The sequence below is a fragment of the Carettochelys insculpta genome, chromosome 29 (assembly GCF_033958435.1).
Source record: "Carettochelys insculpta isolate YL-2023 chromosome 29, ASM3395843v1, whole genome shotgun sequence".
NCBI lineage: Eukaryota > Metazoa > Chordata > Testudines > Carettochelyidae > Carettochelys > Carettochelys insculpta.
This window is the reverse complement of record NC_134165.1, coordinates 9,732,814-9,749,571: the sequence shown is the minus strand read 5'-3', so window position 1 is coordinate 9,749,571 and position 16,758 is coordinate 9,732,814. Positions and strand designations below refer to the sequence as shown.

General features: G+C 60.7%; 1 protein-coding gene across 1 annotated transcript; it reads left to right on the top strand.

Annotated features, from left to right (window-relative positions):
* Positions 1-374: 374 nt before the first annotated feature.
* On the top strand, positions 375-15,709 carry COPZ1 (COPI coat complex subunit zeta 1). The gene is made up of 9 exons (XM_074979572.1): positions 375-461; positions 9,157-9,225; positions 10,202-10,283; positions 10,930-11,021; positions 11,648-11,703; positions 13,161-13,238; positions 14,025-14,076; positions 14,564-14,602; positions 15,561-15,709. The coding sequence occupies exons 1-9, from the start codon at positions 444-446 to the stop codon at positions 15,606-15,608; spliced, it is 534 nt and encodes a 177-aa protein (XP_074835673.1). The 5' UTR covers positions 375-443; the 3' UTR covers positions 15,609-15,709.
* The last annotated feature ends 1,049 nt before the right edge of the window (positions 15,710-16,758 follow it).

Here is a 16,758-nt window from a genome sequence, read left to right as displayed (position 1 = left end):
CCGTCGCTAGGATCAGAAAGCCGGGTGGCAGGGCTCGCACAAGGCGGAAAACGACTTCTTCCGGTCATGTGACGCGTGCGCCGGCCAACGGCAGCCCAGGGCTAGAGAGAGGCATTACGTCACCGCTTCCCTGGTCGCCATGAGAACTGTGTCCCCCGCTCTCACTGACGCCCCCATCCCGGGAGGCGGGGGCGGGGCGAGTGAGCGAGAGGGGCTCCTTCCAATCACCGACCACAATCAACGAAGGCTGAGGGGCGTGGCTCGCCTGGCCACGCCCTGTCATTGGAACTGGGTTCCTGGTTGGCTGGAGGGGGAGGGGTGAACTAGCCAATGAACAGTCGGAACGGGAGGGGGCGGGGCCTGAAGCTGCGATTGGCAGTCGCCTAACCAATGGCACGCGGCTCCTACCGCTCCTACTCCACGTAGGCAACGCTGAGGGGAAGATGGAGGCACTGATCCTGGTAGGAGCGGGTTCTGGGCGCGGGGCCAGGCCAGGCCGGTCCGGTCCGGTCCGGTCCGGGGGTACAGCCTGGGCCATGGGTGCGGGCACAGCCGGTGGGAGTTGGGCAGTGCTGTTAGTGGGGGAGGTGGGCGGGGGGGAAGTGGGCACGGCGGGGGCGGTGGGGGAGGGGCATGGCGGGGGCTGGGGGGGGTGGCCGGTGTTGTTTGAGGACGAGCGGGAAGTATGGCACTGCTGGTGGGGGTGTGGTGGCCCTGCCAGAGGGGGCGAGGGGGGCTGGGCACTGCTGCTGAGGGAGCACGGCCGTTGCAGAGGGTGGGCTGCATGTTTGAGAGGGGGTTGGGTACTGCCAGGGGGAGAAAGTGGGTTGGGTGCTACTGTTGGGGATAGAGGGAGGGATGGGCACCGCCACTGGGGGATGAACGGGCTGTGCCATTGCGAGAAGCAGGGGATGATGGACCCTCCTATGGCGGGTGTGGAGATGGGGGTGATAGTGGGGATATAATTTACCTGGACTTCTGCAAAACATTTGAGCACTGCAGAATATTTTGATTAAAAAACAAGAATGATATAAACTGAAAATGGCGCATGGTGAATGGATTGAAAACGGGCTAACAGATCAGTCTCCAAAATGTAACTGTAAATGGGGTCTGTCAGAGAGAGTGTGTGTGTGTGTGTGTCAGTGAGGCTCTGTGTTGGGTCTTGGTCCTGTGCTCTTTAACATCTTTAGCAGTGTCCTGAGAGAAAACATAACATCATGAATGAAGTTTACAGATGTGAAAACGGGGTGAGGTAAATGATGAAGAGCCCATGTCATTAATACAAAGTGATCTGCATCGCTTAGTAAACTGGTATCAGAGAGGTCACCGTGTTAGTCTGTATCTTCAAAAACAACAAGAAGTCCTGTGGCACTTTATAGACTAACAGATATTTTGGAGCATAAGCTTTCGTGGGCAAAGACCCGCTCTGTCGGATGCACTCATGCAAAATATCTGTTAGGCTATAAGGTGCCACAGGGCTTCTTGTTGTTTACTAAACTGGGTGCCTGCAATCAGTATGCATTTTAGTATCGCTGAATGTAAAGGTGTACATGTGAGAGCAAAGAGTGCAGGCCACACTTAAAGGATGGGGGACTCTGAGCTGGGAAGCCCTGACTGAAAAAGATTTGGGGGGTGATGGGTGATTAGTTGAATCCCAGTGCTCTGCTGTGGCCACAAAGGCTAATTTAACCCTGGGCTACATAAATACAGGAACCTTGACTCAGAGCAGAGAAGTTTTTACCTCTATATTGGTGCTGGTGTGGCCTCTGCTGGAATCCTGTGCCCAGTACTGTGGCCACAGTTGAAGAAGGCTATTGAGAAAGCGCTCAGGTGACTTAAGAGAATGATTTAAAAAGTTAGAAAACCTGATTGAAGTGGACGACTGAAGCAGGTCAGAAGCTTAAGTGGTGAGTTGATCGCAGTCGAAGTATCTACATGGAGAAGAAGAAATAATGGATTCTTCCCTCCAGCAGCAAAAAGTCTAACACCTTCTGATGGCTGGAAGTTAAAGCTAGAACAATTACAACTGGAAATAGCACACAAATATTTACTAGCAAAGGTTATTAACCATTGACAAAACTTACCAAGGGCCATGGTGGATTTTCCATCAGTGATAATTTTTAAGTCGGGATTGGATGCTTTCCTAGAAGATCTGCCCTAGGAATTATTTGAGAAAATTCTGGGCCTCTGTTGTATAGGAGGTCAGACAACATGAATGCAAAGGTCCCTTCCAGCCTTGTGATTTATAAATAAGCCCTGCTATTGGGGGGTGGGGAATGGGCACTGCCATTGAATACCCCCTGCCGTACACATAATAGCTGTGGCAAGCCCTTTTCAGCCTGGGATTGGGCTGATAAAGCTCTGGTGGCGGAGAAGTTGCTCCAGGCCAGGTGCTGCTGGCACCCAGATATGGTGGCTGTCACCTCTTGGTGTGGGGCTAGCAAGGGAGTGTACTGGGTAACATTTGCAATGGGAGTTCCTCTTCTGTCTGAATGCTGGTGTTTGGGATTATTTGCCTTTGGAGGGGATGACCTCCCCACATGCTGCTCTGTAACACAAGACAATTGGGGGATGGGGTGGGGTGTGTGTGTGTGTGTGTGCGTGCGCGCGCACGCGCTCTCCTCCTCAAAACCCAGCTGCACCATTGCAGGTCACCCTGAGGTAGGTACCTCAAGACCTTGCATTTGGGGGAGAACTTGGAAAAAATGGCATTACTAAGCCCTGAGTCTGAAAAGACCTTCAAGCACTGCCTTAAGAGCTGAGTAAACCAGCCCCGAGTAACGTACAATGAAAACTTCAAAATCCAATATTGACAGTTGAAATGGTGCTGCTGCTGCATCTCATGTTCTTCCCATGCCTCCCTGGGGGGCAAATTCCTTCCTCTCCCAGCCAAACTTTTGGACCAATGACTTCTGTGACATTCTTTTGTGCAGTTGGAGCAAAACTCCACAGCACCCTGCAAATGCAGTAGCATGAGGCCCATGTGGAATGACCCCAGCATAGTCAATAAACCAGGAGTGCCTGTGCTGAGGGGGCAGGTGGCTTCCTTTCTGATTTGATACAAGATCCCCCCACCCCATGCACACCTTCCTGCAAACACCTAGAGCTGCATTAGAGTTGTTTCTCTTTTGCTTCCTCAGACATTTGGGCTCTTTGCTGCAGGCCTTAGGCCCAGTTGAGATCCCCTCCCGCCCCCGCCCCCCCCGGTACTCAGGGCATAGCTGCAGGGAATGTTCCTGCCTTGCCCCTGGGAGAAGTGGGGTGTTGGAGGGAAGGATCAGATCAAAGCTCTTTGTGGCTCTTGTGGGGAGGGGAGGAAGACACCCCTGTATCTACAAGCCCCTTTGGCTCTGCGCAGGCAGACTCCAGTTGCAGGTATAAGGCAATCAGGAAAGGGTATTTTCCATATCTGACACTAGCTAGAAACACCATGGGGAGTGGGGCAGGAGCAGTCCTTGCCAAGGGGCTTCCCAGCGTGGGTGTAGCTCTGGCTTGGAGGAATGGGACTGAAGAGCCCTACCTGTGAGTGAGCTGGGAGGGAGTCGGGCATGACCTAGGAAGCTGCCCAGAAAGAGCAGAGGGTCCCTTGGGCCAGCAGCCTTTCCCTGATGTTCTTTCCAAGCATTGGCTGTGTTGGCTTCTTAACCCTCTGATTTCCCTGGCACCTGCATGTGCATGCCAGTGGAGTTTTCCTCGGTGGTTTAAGCCCAGATGGTGCAGCTTGTTGGGCTGCCAGGCTAGGTGACCTGAGTAGGTTTGTTCCCCGTATACTAGCATTCATCTGGCTGCAGTTCACTCTGGGCACCCTGGGTTTGGGAAGGGTTCAGAAAGGCCAGCAGGGAGAGAGCTGGTTCAGTGGGTGGATCCAAGCTGGTGCCAGACTGGTTTGGATGGGGCTGGGCTGGTTCTTGCCCCTCTGAGAGCCTGGTTGTTTCCAGCTAGTTCTGAGTCTTTGCCAACCGGCCGTGGCACTTTTCTTGGTGGCTCCCAGACCTGAGTCTTTGCTGTGTGTTGCAAGAGTTAGAACCCAGAGGAAGGGAGGGGAGGGGAGGGGAACAGAAGCTGAAGTCACTGTTGTGTGTGTCTCATCCTGGTCAGCTCCTGCATGGTGCCCTGCACAAAACAGAGCAGCCCACAGGCTGTTCTAACTCACCAGAGCCTGGCATGGGAGCTGCCGGGAGCCCACGATAGCCAGCGCACTGAGTGCTCCTGCCCCTACGGGTGGGTGGTGGGGCAACCTCTGCCCCACTGCATTCCATCCCATCTTCACTAGGCCTGAGCCAGGGACAGAATCAATTCCACAGCAATGCCCATCCACCCTAGGGCTGCAAAGGAGGCCAGGCTGCTGTTACCACTGGCTCTGAAGTACAGGACAGGTAGGCTTGTGACTGGGGCTCTGGGCTTGGACTCCGGAGACAAATCACTTACTTTGCTCCTGCCTCAGGTTCCAGTGAAGATCCCCCTTCCCAGCTTCCCCAGGGTTTGCTCATGAGCTGGCCCACTCTGATCTTCTGGTGTTGGGGCAAAAGGACCCCGATGTATGTCCGAGCTTTTCAGATGGCCGTAGGCCTTCAGGGCAGCTCTGGTGTGGGGCGTCAAGGGATGAAAGGAGCTGGAGTCTCTCATCTACCCTGTGCTAAGGAATAGAACAGAGGGGGGAAATGATCGTAGGTGAGCAAAAACCTCGGGGGGGCTTTGTCCTGGACCAGCAGGTGTTCTGACAGCCAGGAACGTGAGCCTGTCTTACCTCCGTGCACAAAACTTCTGGGCTTTATAGTGTGCACCAGAGCCCAGCTATATGGATTGTTTCTGTGTGTGCAATTTCTCTGAAGCTGAGTAGGCTGCTGGGTGATCGGGAAACCCTGCTCTCATGGCATGCTACCCTCTACTGCCCATGGGTGGATAGAGCACTGAGCTGAGTGTCAGGACTCCTGGTTTCCCTTCCCAGCTCTGCTGCTGGCTTGCTACTGGAAGTTACTTCCCTGCCCACTGCCTCGGTTTCCCTCAATGGTGCCAGCCTCCTTTGTAAAGTGCTTGGAGATCTACTGATGCCTGCTGACAACCTGTCTAAAGTGCTGTTCTGTATTGCTGCCAGCAACTCCCCACATCTCTCCTTTGTCTGCAGTTAAGTACTCCAGTCGCCTTTGCAAGCAGGAATCAAGTCCCAGCCACGTTCCTTGGTGTCTAGCATCTTTTTTCTGGCCCTTTCCCTTAGTTAGGGAGCTGGCAGGTATGGAAGGTCTGTGAAGCTGCTGATGCTGCGCTGACCAGCTGGGCTGTTGAGCGCCTACTTGAATTGATTGAAGTCTAATTTATTGAATTTTGGAATTAAATGATCAAGCTAATCTGCGCCATAACTCTTAATATCTCGTTTTAATAGCTGATTGCTTGAGGCGGACCTTGGCTCAAAGTAATAACGTCTGACAAGATGTGGCCGCAGTTTCTTGCTCTCCAGGCCCTCTGCCCCCTGGAAGTGCTCGTTATAGATTTAAAATGTGTGTTCGTTTGCTTTGCTCTGTGGTGCAGCCTGGTACCAGAGAAGCGTAAATCCTCCCTGGTATTCTCTTTGCCTGGCTTGCTTGTCATTTCTCCTCGGAAGGGGATGGATGGAGCAGGAGCTCAGCTGGGAAGACACAGCTCTTTTAGCTCTAGGTTGCCGGTTCTAAACCAGCGCAGGGAAGCAGCTACTGTAAATTACGAGCTTGGTGCAGAAGAGGCCTGTGGGTTTTCAAGCTGGTTCCTGTGGCTTATGGAGACCTGCCCTCCCAGCTGGTCATGGTGTGAGTGGAGCCTGGACTTTTGTCAGCTGCTGAGAGGGCTGGTCCAGCTGAGGGCGAAACATATGTGGGAGGTGTTACACTGAGGGGAGCCTAGCTCTGCAGGGCTGTCCATCAGTGGCCCCCCCATTGGAGGAGAATCTCAGGACAGCCGCACCAGCACGGGGTGCAGTTAAGGTCTGGGGTACACTGAAGGTTAATCTAGAATAAATCAAGGTGTGAATGTAAAGCTGATTATTCCAGATTAATTCCTTGTGTCAGTTAGTGAGTCAATATTAGTTTAACCCTTAATCTGCTCTGGCAGTGGATCGAGCTAACTCAGAGTCAGGCACTCAGACACCAGAGTAAGAGCTCCACACATGCAGTTCATTTAGATAACTCCCCATGTTGACAACCCCTAAATTACTGGCCTGATTCTTGGGCTGACTGCTCACTTGTGGGGGAAGCAGGTGCTTGTTGCCTCTGAGAGTTGGGCCCTTTGGCTGCGCACCCACTAGACTCCTAAGGGTGTCCCACAAATGGAGACCCCACCCCCAATGGCCTGGCTGCTTTTGGCAGGTTTAGCCTCTGTGTTTTGCACGCCTGGGCTGGGGATCAGCTCAGCTTCCTGACCAAGCCCTTTCCAAGTCAAAGAGCTGCAGGATCTGGCCCGTTCCCTGCAGCCTGGACCAGGCTTGGCTTCTTGGGGGGAGTCATGTCCTGTGACACCAGACCACCCAGGGCTGGCAGTTCCTGTCTGCTCCCTGTGCCCCTGGGAGACACAAGGATGAGCAGTTACGGGGAAGAGTCCCTTGGGGTCTCAGAAGTGGGACGGTCCTACGCGGTACCCAAGGGAGGCCAGTCCATGCATTGCAATAGTCAAGGGCCCTGGAATGTGCTGGGCACTAGCAGCCTTGATGGAGGCCAGAGGGCATCGCGGGCAGCTGGCTCCAGTGAGGGGGTGGGTCCCCCATCCTGCTGGCGGTGGGGCTACTGTGCCTGGCTGGGACCTGCCCTGCATGCCCCAGATCCACGGGCAGGGGGATTTCAGCCCTTCTGTGCCACGGGCGGGGCCAGGCAGCAAGGCTGGGGCCGGATTCTCGCGGTGCACGCCCGGCATGGGGGCGCCGGGTGCAGAGCCGCAGCGTTTGAGGTGAAGTTCTGTTATACACTCCGACCGTGGCTATGTGGGGGTCAGTGCATCACAGAACTTTGTCTCGAGAGCTTTCTAGCGTCTGTCTCCCTGGGAGCCCCCAGGTCCCTGTGGCGCCACCCAAGTGCCTGCACCCCTCTTACGTGGTCTGCAGCTCTGAGCTGGGGGCCTCTGTGGGGCTCTGCCATGGGCTGAGCTGGGAGTTTACTGCGTTGATCCCCTGGGGGAGCTGTGAGGCCTGTAGACCAGGGACGACAGTGCCTGGCCCTCTGCCTTCTCCTGTGGGTCTGAGCGACCGAGCCCCCGGTCTGTGCACATGTCCCCGTTGCCATGCTGGGTCCTGTCTGCATTCAGCGCTTAGCAGGCTGGATGCTGCAGTGATGGCCAGCCTGGGCGGGTGGAGACTTGCTGAGAGCCGGATCTGCGCTGCGCAAAGGCCATGTGGGTAGACTGGGGAGGAGCCATTGGCAGGGGCAGGGCAGCCTCAGTGGGGCAGACAGGAGCTGTGACAAGGAGGCTGGTGGCTTGGGCATGTATTGGGTTGCAGCCGGTGACCTGCAGGCTTGGAGTAGCTGAGGGGAAGGGTGTTGTAACCTCCACAGCTAGAGTGGGCACCAGTCCCCTGGCAGCTGTCTGGGGCAGGAGCCAAGTGCCAGCAGCAAGCCCAGGTAGGGCTGAGCACCTGGTGTGCTGGCTGGGCAGAGAGGTGGGGGATTGGCCCCCTCTGCCTGTGAGGCAGCTCTTCCGCAGCTCTTCGCTCGGGGATCCCTGTGTGGACAGGCCAGGAGCTGGGTGGGACCAACCTGTCCTTAGAGCCTCCAGCCCAGCCCCCTCCTGCTCAGACCTGGGGCCACTAGGGCCCTGGGGGAGCCATGTTGGGCGGGACCAGGGCAGATCTGGTGGAGAGGAGACGTTCTCATCCCTGTGGGTGACAGCTAACACCCCGAAGGAGCCCAAAGCCCCCATTGCCCTCACCCCACACTGCCAGCCCGCCCCCGAGGGGCACTGAGCCCTCGTTCCCCTGCAGCTCTCGACTGCCTCCTTTGTGCCTCTCTTATTCGTGGCCTCTGGGTGCTGGATCCCTGGCCTGTCAGCTCTCCTGGCTCTGTTACCTCTCCAGGGTAATCGACTGCCTCTCTTCCCAGCTCACAGAGCCTGTAACCCCGACACTGAGCAGCAAGGCCGGGGGCGGGCAGCCAGCAACAGAAGCCAGGAGTCCTGGAGCTCAGCCCCTGCACTGACCACTACACCACACACCCTTCCTTTGCGCTGAAACTCTCCGGCGCTGCTCCTGCTGCAGGGGAAGCGGCTGGCCAGGCCAGGGAGCGATAATGTAGTTGCTGGCGTTGCGCATGCAGCGCACAGCGTGGCGGCAGGAAGCCAAGCCAGTGTGCCTGATAGCAGCTGGTTATTTATACCCCCAGCTAGCATCCTTGGGAGCAGCTTTTCTAGAGCTGCTGTGGGCCTAGAGCTCCCCCCAAAGTGGCTGAGGGCAGGGAGAGGGACTGCAGAGGGCTGGGACCGTGAGCTTGGCTGGGGCTGCAGGCCTGCATGGGGCCCGGCATGGGGCACTGGGCCTGTCGGCAGCTTGGGGAGAGGGGTGATGAGGATGGGAACAGTGACAGGTGGGCTGGTTGCAGAAGGACCCCAGTCCAGCTGGGGCTGGCTCTTTGGTCTGCAAACTCCTGGGTTGGGTAAGAGGTGCCGGGGTGCAGTATCTCTGTCTGCTAGGAGGGGGTGTCTGCCCCCGGGGGGGCCCTTGGTGGGACTGTCTGGGGCAGGTGTGCCCAGTTCTGTGTTGAGAACCCCCCATGGGCGGAGCACACGGCTGCTAGGCGCCAGCTTGAGAACAGCCATCAGCACGGGCCTGATAGTCAAGGCCTGCTGAGCTGGGGCAGGATCGGAGCTGGCCCCCAAGCTGGGCCGAGGCTCCAGGCCCTGGGGTGATCCCTCGACGAGCGCCCCCAGCCCCACAGCGGGAGCAGGACTCCTGGCTGTGCGTGCTGCTCACTGCTGGCCTGTGGTGATCTCTGACTGGTCCCAGGCCAATGGCAGCCTGGTGCCTCATCCTGATGCCACGGCCCTCCCTGTCCCCCGTGGCCTCCAGGCTCCAGCGCAGATGGTTCTGGGCTGCAGCTGCCCTCTCCGGCCGAGCTCCTGGCAGGTGGGGAGTGGGGGGGGGGGCGGGGTGGAGCGGCTCAGGGCCCTGGCAGGCTCTGGGCAGTGACTGGGCCTGTGTCTCTGCAGGAGCCATCCCTGTACACGGTGAAAGCCGTCCTGATCCTGGATAATGACGGCGACCGCCTCTTTGCAAAGGTGAGTGCCCCCAGGTGGTGCGGGGGGTCAGGGGAGGGCGGGCTCAGAGGCCCAGCTGCTGTCCTCTGGGGTGCTTACCCTGGGCAGGGTCCTGGCAGAGCTGTCCCATCCATAGGATGAGGTGGGGCTGCCGCCCCAGACCCTGCTCTTCTGGGGGCTCTGCAGCAGCAGCCCCAGCTCTCCTATGCACAGGAGCGGGAGGATCACCTGGAGCCGGGGGTGGGCAGTGACAGCTGCGGGGGTCACCTCCCCTGCCCCTGCTCCCCTCTGCTGGGGCCTCCTGGCCCGCTGAGCCCCTCTGCTCAGCCTCCGCTCCCAGCCGGTGGGGAAGCAGGGCTCAGCGGGCCGGGTGGAGTGAACCAGGCTGCCAGCAGGCCGAGGGGAGGGGAGGCAAACCCCTACTGCAGCTGCTGCTGCCCTGTCCTGCCCCAGGCAGTCTCCAGCCAGGGTGATTGGGGAGGGGGTCAGGGTGGGGGTGGAGGAGGGAAGAGGGGGCCTGGGTCATGGGGGGTTGTCTGGGGTCCCCGACCCGGGGATGGCCCTGGGCCTGGCATTCTCATTTGAGTGGGAATGGGGGGGACAGAGGAGAGTGACTCCAGAACCAGACGCAGGGCAGCGCAAACTCCCCCTGTCCTGCCAGTGCCCCTCAGGCCTGACTCGCAGCCCCCCCATCCCAGATCCTGCTCCAGCCACTCTACCAGTGCCCCTCCCTTCTGGTCTCTGTCCCGGCCCCCCAACGCTTTCAAGGACAGGTGCCTGAAAACAAAGCTGCTCCTCCCCCTCTGGGGCTTGTGCTGCCCGGTGCAGTCTGAGCACCCAGGACCCATCCCTGCAGGCCGGTGGGAGGGCTCGGTGCTGCCTTCCCGGTGCCAGGCCGCAGGCTCTGCCCATCTGCCCTGGCCTGGTCTGTGGGCCGGGCTGGCATTGCACAGGCACTGGGTGAACTGGGCTGTAATGCCCCTGCCTCTCCCTGCAGTACTACGATGACACGTACCCCACCGCCAAGGAGCAGAAAGCCTTTGAGAAGAACATCTTCAACAAGACGCACCGGACGGACAGTACGGGCTGGGGGCCAGGCAGGAGGGATGCTGCCCACCGACGCTGTCTGGGGTCTCCCTGCCTTCCCAATCCATGGGCCATGCGGCTCTGCTCACCTGGGGGGAAGATGCTGTGGTCTGGTCCCAGGGACCCCATGGGGGGAGTGAGCATGTCAGGCCCTGCGCTTTGCTCCAGGGTCACCCCATGGAGGTGGTCAGACTTGGTGCTCTGCACCCCAGGACTCCTTGGAGGAGTGGGGAGAGCTCGGTTGCTGTGCTGAGTCCCAGGGGAGCTGGCGGGGGAGGTCAGATGCTGCAGTCTGGGCCCCAAGCTGGGGAGGTGCTGTGTGTCGGGGGGTCAGACTCCATGCTCTGGGTCCCAGGGGCAGCCACAGGTACCCCCTTAGAGCAGGGCCATGCGGAAGACGCCCGATGTGCATCTTCAGTAGCTGGCCTGGCAGTTGCAGGCATGTGGGGTCACTGGAGCGCTGCTCCCATGGGGACCCCCGTGCCCTTCCCAACAGTGGTGCTCTGAATGGGATGCCCACTGGAATCCAAGACTGGGGGCCTTCTGTGCGTGCAGGCTGCTCCCCCGCCCTTGCTAGCAGAGGCGCTGGTGAGCCAGCCGGCCGGTGGGAAGCCCCTCATGCATGGCCTGTTCCCCCAGGCGAGATCGCCCTCCTCGAGGGGCTCACCGTGGTCTACAAGAGCAGCATCGACCTGTACTTCTACGTCATCGGCAGCTCCCACGAGAACGAGGTGCCCAGGCCCTGGGGGAGGGACAGCCTGGCCTTGGGCGGCTGGGGTGGCTGTTCTGTGCCCGCAGGGGCTTGTGGGTGCAGAGCTGGAGGTGGGAGTTTGCCTGGAGAAATGCAGCTCCTGTGCCTCCCACATTGTGTGCCAGTGGGACTGCTGCCCTGCAACTTGCCTGGCTGTGCAGGGTGCTCCTGTATCGCCAGGGCAGCCTCCTGTCACCGGGTGGGGAGCTTGCCCTAGGCTGTGTGTGAGGGGTCTGCCCGGGCAGGGCGCCCTGGGGTCGGAGCCACACTGAGCACCAGACCTGAGAAGGGCTCCGTGTGCATCGGCTCTATGGAGAGTGAGGGAGATGCCCCACTGGCAGCCATGGGGATTCCCTTCGGTGTCCCCCACCCACAGCGAGCCTGGGGCTACTTGGCACTTCAAGCTCCAGAGGCCACCTCTGCCCCCATCCGAGGGGTGATAGTGCCCTGCCAGGCCCCTCGCTGTCCCAGCAAACCCTGCCCAGTGCCCGGGGCGGGGGACTTGCTCAGCTCTTGCCAGTAGGCTTGTCCCGCGGGATGCTGTGCTCCGCCCTGGGGGCGCCTGGGGCAGGGCCTGGTCTCCCTGACCTGTGTCTCCTCTTCCAGCTGATGCTCATGGCCGTGTTGAACTGTCTCTTCGACTCGCTCAGCCAGATGCTGAGGTAAGGCCCTGAGGGGGGGGAGTGGGCCAGGGGCTCTTCCAGAGCTCAGCCAGCAGTGGGCAAGGGGGCAGGAGGGGCTGGGGCTCAGCAGGCTGCTGGGAGCCAGCCCAGAGCTCTGTGATGGGGGGGGCCAGCCCTGCCGAGACAGGCTACTAGGGACCTCCTGTTGCTGGTCTGACGTGGCAGGTGCCAGGTTCTATGGTGATGGGCTGGAGGGTGAGACCTGAGCCAGGATGAGGTGACCCCCGAAGGCCTGGAGTCAGGGCCAGCTCCCAGCCCGAGTCCTCACACCTGGCCCAGGCCTGGCCCCAATCAGCGAGCTGCCTCTGACACCGGTGGGCTGCTCTCATTTGCACCAGGTGGACGGTTCTGGGGCCTGGGCTTTGGGCGACGTCTCCTGTCAGGCTCGGCAGAAGGAGTCTGTTCCATGAGATCAGCTGTTTGGGCGCGATCCTGCCAACGCCCTCCTCCCCACTGATAGCTGCAGGGAGCCAGCGGCTCAGGGTAGAGCCCCACTGAGCCAGCATGGCCCCAGGCGTTTGCTTCATAAGTCGCATCTTTCAGGGGAGCTGTGCAGGGCCAGGCAGGGATAGCGTAGTGGTCCGAGCACTGACCTAGGGTTGAGAGTTCAGTCCTTGAGGAGGCTGTTTAGGCCTCTGGGGCCAATAGATTTAAAAAAAAATCCTGTCAGGGCTGGTGCTTAGTCCTGCCAGGAGGGCTGGGGACCGGACTTGAGGACTTCCCAGGGTCCCTTCCAGCTCTGTGAGATGTGTGTCTCCATATTATATGTAACTGCCAGCCGGGGATGCATTTGTAGGTCCTGGTCCCTGGCGGGATCGCTGGCCCCACTGAGAATGGAACAGATAAGATCAGAGTTCCTGTCACCCACCCAAGCACCAAGCAGCTGGCGCATTCCCCAGCTGACAGGCGTGGGGGGTGGGGGCTGGAGATGGGGGTGGGCCCAGTCGCAAGGGGGCAGGGAGTTGGAGAGCTGACTGGCAAAACTTAGGTTGGGTCTCACGCTGGGCAGCGCCACCTCCGTTGTGTCCGGGGTTTGCTCTGCATGAGTCGGCCTTGGCGCCCCGGGGTTGGCTCGGAACAGGGGAGGGGCCTAGTGGGGCCAGGTGCTCTGCCAGCCGAAATCGCATGCCTGGACTCCCTTGCGGGTCAGCAGCCATGTGCCTGGGGCAGGTCTGGGACACTGTTGGGCCCCGTCCATCCCAGCGCACTGGGACCAGCCCACCTGCCCATCGCGTCCCTAGTCTGCACAGCCTGGCAGCTCTCTGGACCCATCTCACAGGAGGTATCTCCTCCCCTGCCCCATGCTGGATGGATCTGAACCAGGCAGCACAAGCTGCCCCGTGGCATGGCTTGTGGGCTGGAGCTGGTGCCCGGGGCCTGGCAGGGCTGGTGCCAAGGCCCCAGCTCTCCCTAACCGGGGGCGGGTCTCTCGGCAGGAAGAACGTGGAGAAGCGCGCCCTGCTGGAGAACATGGAGGGGCTCTTCCTAGCAGTGGATGAGATCGTGGATGGAGGGTGAGCGCCAGGATCCCCCTGCGCCCTGTAGGAGACGAGGCTCCCGCTCTGCCATCGATTGGATCCAGGGCTACAACTTCCCGCCCTCCACCCAGCCTGTCTTGGGCCCATCTGCCTAGGCCCTGGGCGCTGGGGCACCCTGCCCACCTGGCAGCAGCCAGCAGGAGCGCTGCAGCCGAGGGGGAGCGCTGTCCCTTGGGGGTGGGAACTCCCTGGTCACACCTCCCGGCAGCGGGGTGTGTGCTGGCTGTTGTCGCGTCCTCAGCTGGGCAATGAGCATGGGGGGTTGTGTGCGGACGGACCCGCCGGTGCAGCGTGTTCCCAGCCAGGTGCCTACTAAATGCCAAGCCCCGGGAAGGGATTTTTCTCTCTGACTTGACAGAGGTTCAGATTCTCCAGCCCATGTTTCCAAAGGGCCTGGCTGCCCAGACGGCCCTGCTGCACTGGGCACCTTGACTCTCTTCATGCCCCTTCTCCTCCCAGCCTCACTGCTGGGTTCTCCTTCCCCCGGCCACCCGGCTCCCAGGGCAGCCCCCGCCTCGCCCCAGGCTGGTCAGTCCCCCACACTCAGCCGCGTGCCCTAGGGGCTGCTGTGACTTGGACCAGGGCCCAGGGTAGTTAGAAATTACCCCCCTGACCATGCTCCCAGGGCTGAGCCATTGGTGCGATGCTCCTTGTGCAGCACTGGGCAGGATCTGCCCCCACTGACATCCTGGGTGCGGGGGCGGGACGGGGCGTTGCGTCTCTCATGTCACCGGTGTAACGGGCCACGTGCTCCTCCCTCAGCGTGATCCTGGAGAGCGACCCCCAGCAGGTGGTGCACCGGGTGGCTGTGCGGGTAAGTGAGTGCCTCCCACCTCCCCCAGTGCAGTCCTGCCCTCTCTGAGAGCCCCTCCCCCGGCAGCAGAGCCCCATCTCTGCCCTCCCCCTGGAATGGCCTTGCTAGACGAGGTGGGTTTGGGGTGGGCTGCCTGAGCCCTTGGGGCAAACACTAACCCCTGCTGTGCCCTTGCCCTTATTCCCAGGGCAGCTCCCCCAGGGCCAGCTGGGGCCTGACCCCCTTAATGGGAGCAATGGGGAAGGGCTTGGCTGCTTTGCCCAGCCCCCTGCATTGGGGTGGGGGGACCTGGGGTTGGGGGTAGGGCAGTGCTCCCAGGGGAAAGCCGTGCCCCTGTGGCAGTGGGGGGTTGAGGGCAGCGTCCCCTGTGGCATTGGGTTGGGGCAGGGGCGGGACAGCTCCCCTTTCGGCGCTGGGGGTGCCAGGGTGGTGCTCCCGGCAGCGTTGAGATCTGGGGGTGCTGCTCCATGGCATGTGTCTGTTGCAGGGTGAAGACGTCCCCCTGACAGAGCAGACGGTCTCTCAGGTACATCCCTTATCCCACCACCCCTGCCCAGCAGCATCACACTCCAGCTTGGGCAGGCCTGTGCTCTAAGCTCCCCAGGGCTCTGGGACTGCCTACCCCACCCCCAGACCAGCTCTCTCCATCCTCCCCTGGTCAGGCCCGGCCCAGCTGGGACCCTCGCTGCAGGCTTCCCAGCAGGCTCCAGTGCGCCCTCGTGGGCAGGGTGGTCTGGGCAGGGTTCCCCCCCTCACTTCCCAGCTAGTGCCTGGAAATACAGGTTTGGGTTGCTGCGTGCCACAGTTGTTAACTGCTGGCAGCTCCATGCGGCGCGGCTCCCAGCAGTGGGCGTAGCCTCTGCCCTGTGGAGTCCACAGCTAGCAGGGCGCCTGAAGGGGGACCCTTAGAGTGAAAGCCTAAGTGTGGGCCCCTCAGTGACCCAGCTCCCACTGGGCTGGGTGCTCTGACCTCCATGGCCAGCTCCCAGCCGAGCCCCCAGCCGCATGGGTCCATGCAACCGGTGCCCCTCCCCTAGAGCCAGGTGAGGGCTGCCCTGCCTCCAGATGGGCCAGCTGCTCGTTGGCCAAAGCCAGCAGCTGCAGTGTGCCATCTGGCCTGAGCCCCAAGGTGGATCTTAACCCTGGACCTGGCTACCCCCGTCCCACTGTGGGGCAGTGCCAGGCCTGGTCAGGGGGCAGGGGATCAGCCAGTAACTGAAACTCATGGGGGCTAGAATGGCAGAGGCCGGCCATGCTCACCTGGTGCCAGCAGCTGCAGACTGGGTTGGCAGTGGAGGGTGTTCTCCTGCCAGTCTCGCTGGCTGGATCTAGCCTGGCAAATCCTTTCCTGCTGGCTCACAGGCCCTTTCACCATAGGAGAGGGTGATGGTGCCAGGCTGGCAGGACACTGGAAGGGAGGGAAGAAGATCTGCCCCCAACCCCTCCAGCTGAGCCAACCCCCCCGCCCCATCTGTGCTTTCCAGGTGCTGCAGTCGGCCAAAGAACAGATCAAGTGGTCTCTGCTTCGATAGGGCATGGATCCCACCGCTGCCCCCATCTCTACTGTGTCCCACCCCCCGGCCCTGTCTGACGCACTGCCTGGAACCCTAACACGCTGGAGGATTTTGCTTGATCTGGTGTCTGGCTCTTCTTTGACCCTCAGCTGCTGCTCCCCCAACCTTTGAACAGTGGGGAGCCCCCCCCAGGGTCAGCAGAGGTGGCTGCTGTCCACCCCAGCCATTCGTCCTGTCCCTGGACCCACAGGGGGTCCTCACAGATTCACTGTGACCTGTCCCAGGAGGGGATAGGATGGTACCCTAGACCCTGCCTTGCTGCTGGTCTGTCCCCCGGCCTAGCAACCTCTTTGGGGTGTGGTGAGGGGGTGGAGATCCCCCACGTCCTCCTGCTTTCTCCTGCTCCATTGGGTGTTGCTGCCAGGGGGCGGGACCCTGTCCACTCCCTGCCACTGCAATGAAGGACGTAGCCAGTTAGGAGCCGAACACTGAGGCCCTTCCTGTGGCAGTGTTGCTGGTGGGGGACCAATGGTGTCCCACTGGGCTTGTGTCCTCCCAGGGGCTGCTGCCTGGGTGCAGCCCGCATGGGGTGGGCTCCAGAACCCAGCTTCCCAGGCCAGGAGAGAGTCGGGGGATCCCAGGAAAGTGGGGGCGGGGACGGTGTGTTGGGAGGGCGGTTTCACCCACCCACTGCTCTGGTCCTTTGCTGTTAGCTGCAGTTCGCAGGGGCCCAGCTGGCAGCCCCACGACTCTGGGCTCTCCCTGCCCTGGGGTGTGGGGCAAGTGGCATTCCTGGCCCAGCTCTGCCATGGGCAAAGCCACTCAGAGCCAGCGGAGTACTCAGTGCCCTGGGGACCATTGTGCTTGAGGGGGTGGGATGTTCTCCAAAGTGATGGGGGATGGGTTTCCATCATGCTCTGCACTGGGAGGCCAGAGAGGTGGGTTTCCCATTGCACTCAGCCATGGGGGCGCAGGGGATCCCCCTTGCACCCAGTGGGAGCTGCCAGCTGCTGCCCCTCTCCTGCTGGTTGTCTCTCCCCGTGCCGCCAGGGAGGCCCATGGGTAGCCCTTGCCCCCAAGCCAGCTCGGAGGAGATGCTGTTAGAACTGGACACAGGGTTGGGGCAGTCCCTGCTCAAAGCATCCCTGTGCCAGCCGGATCCTCTTCC

Excerpts from the sequence above, each read along its gene's own strand:
- COPZ1 (XM_074979572.1), top strand. Across the intron at positions 10,284-10,929 it reads CAAGACGCACCGGACGGACA|GCGAGATCGCCCTCCTCGAG; the intron begins GTACGGGCTGGG and ends CTGTTCCCCCAG. Across the intron at positions 14,077-14,563 it reads TGCACCGGGTGGCTGTGCGG|GGTGAAGACGTCCCCCTGAC; the intron begins GTAAGTGAGTGC and ends TGTCTGTTGCAG.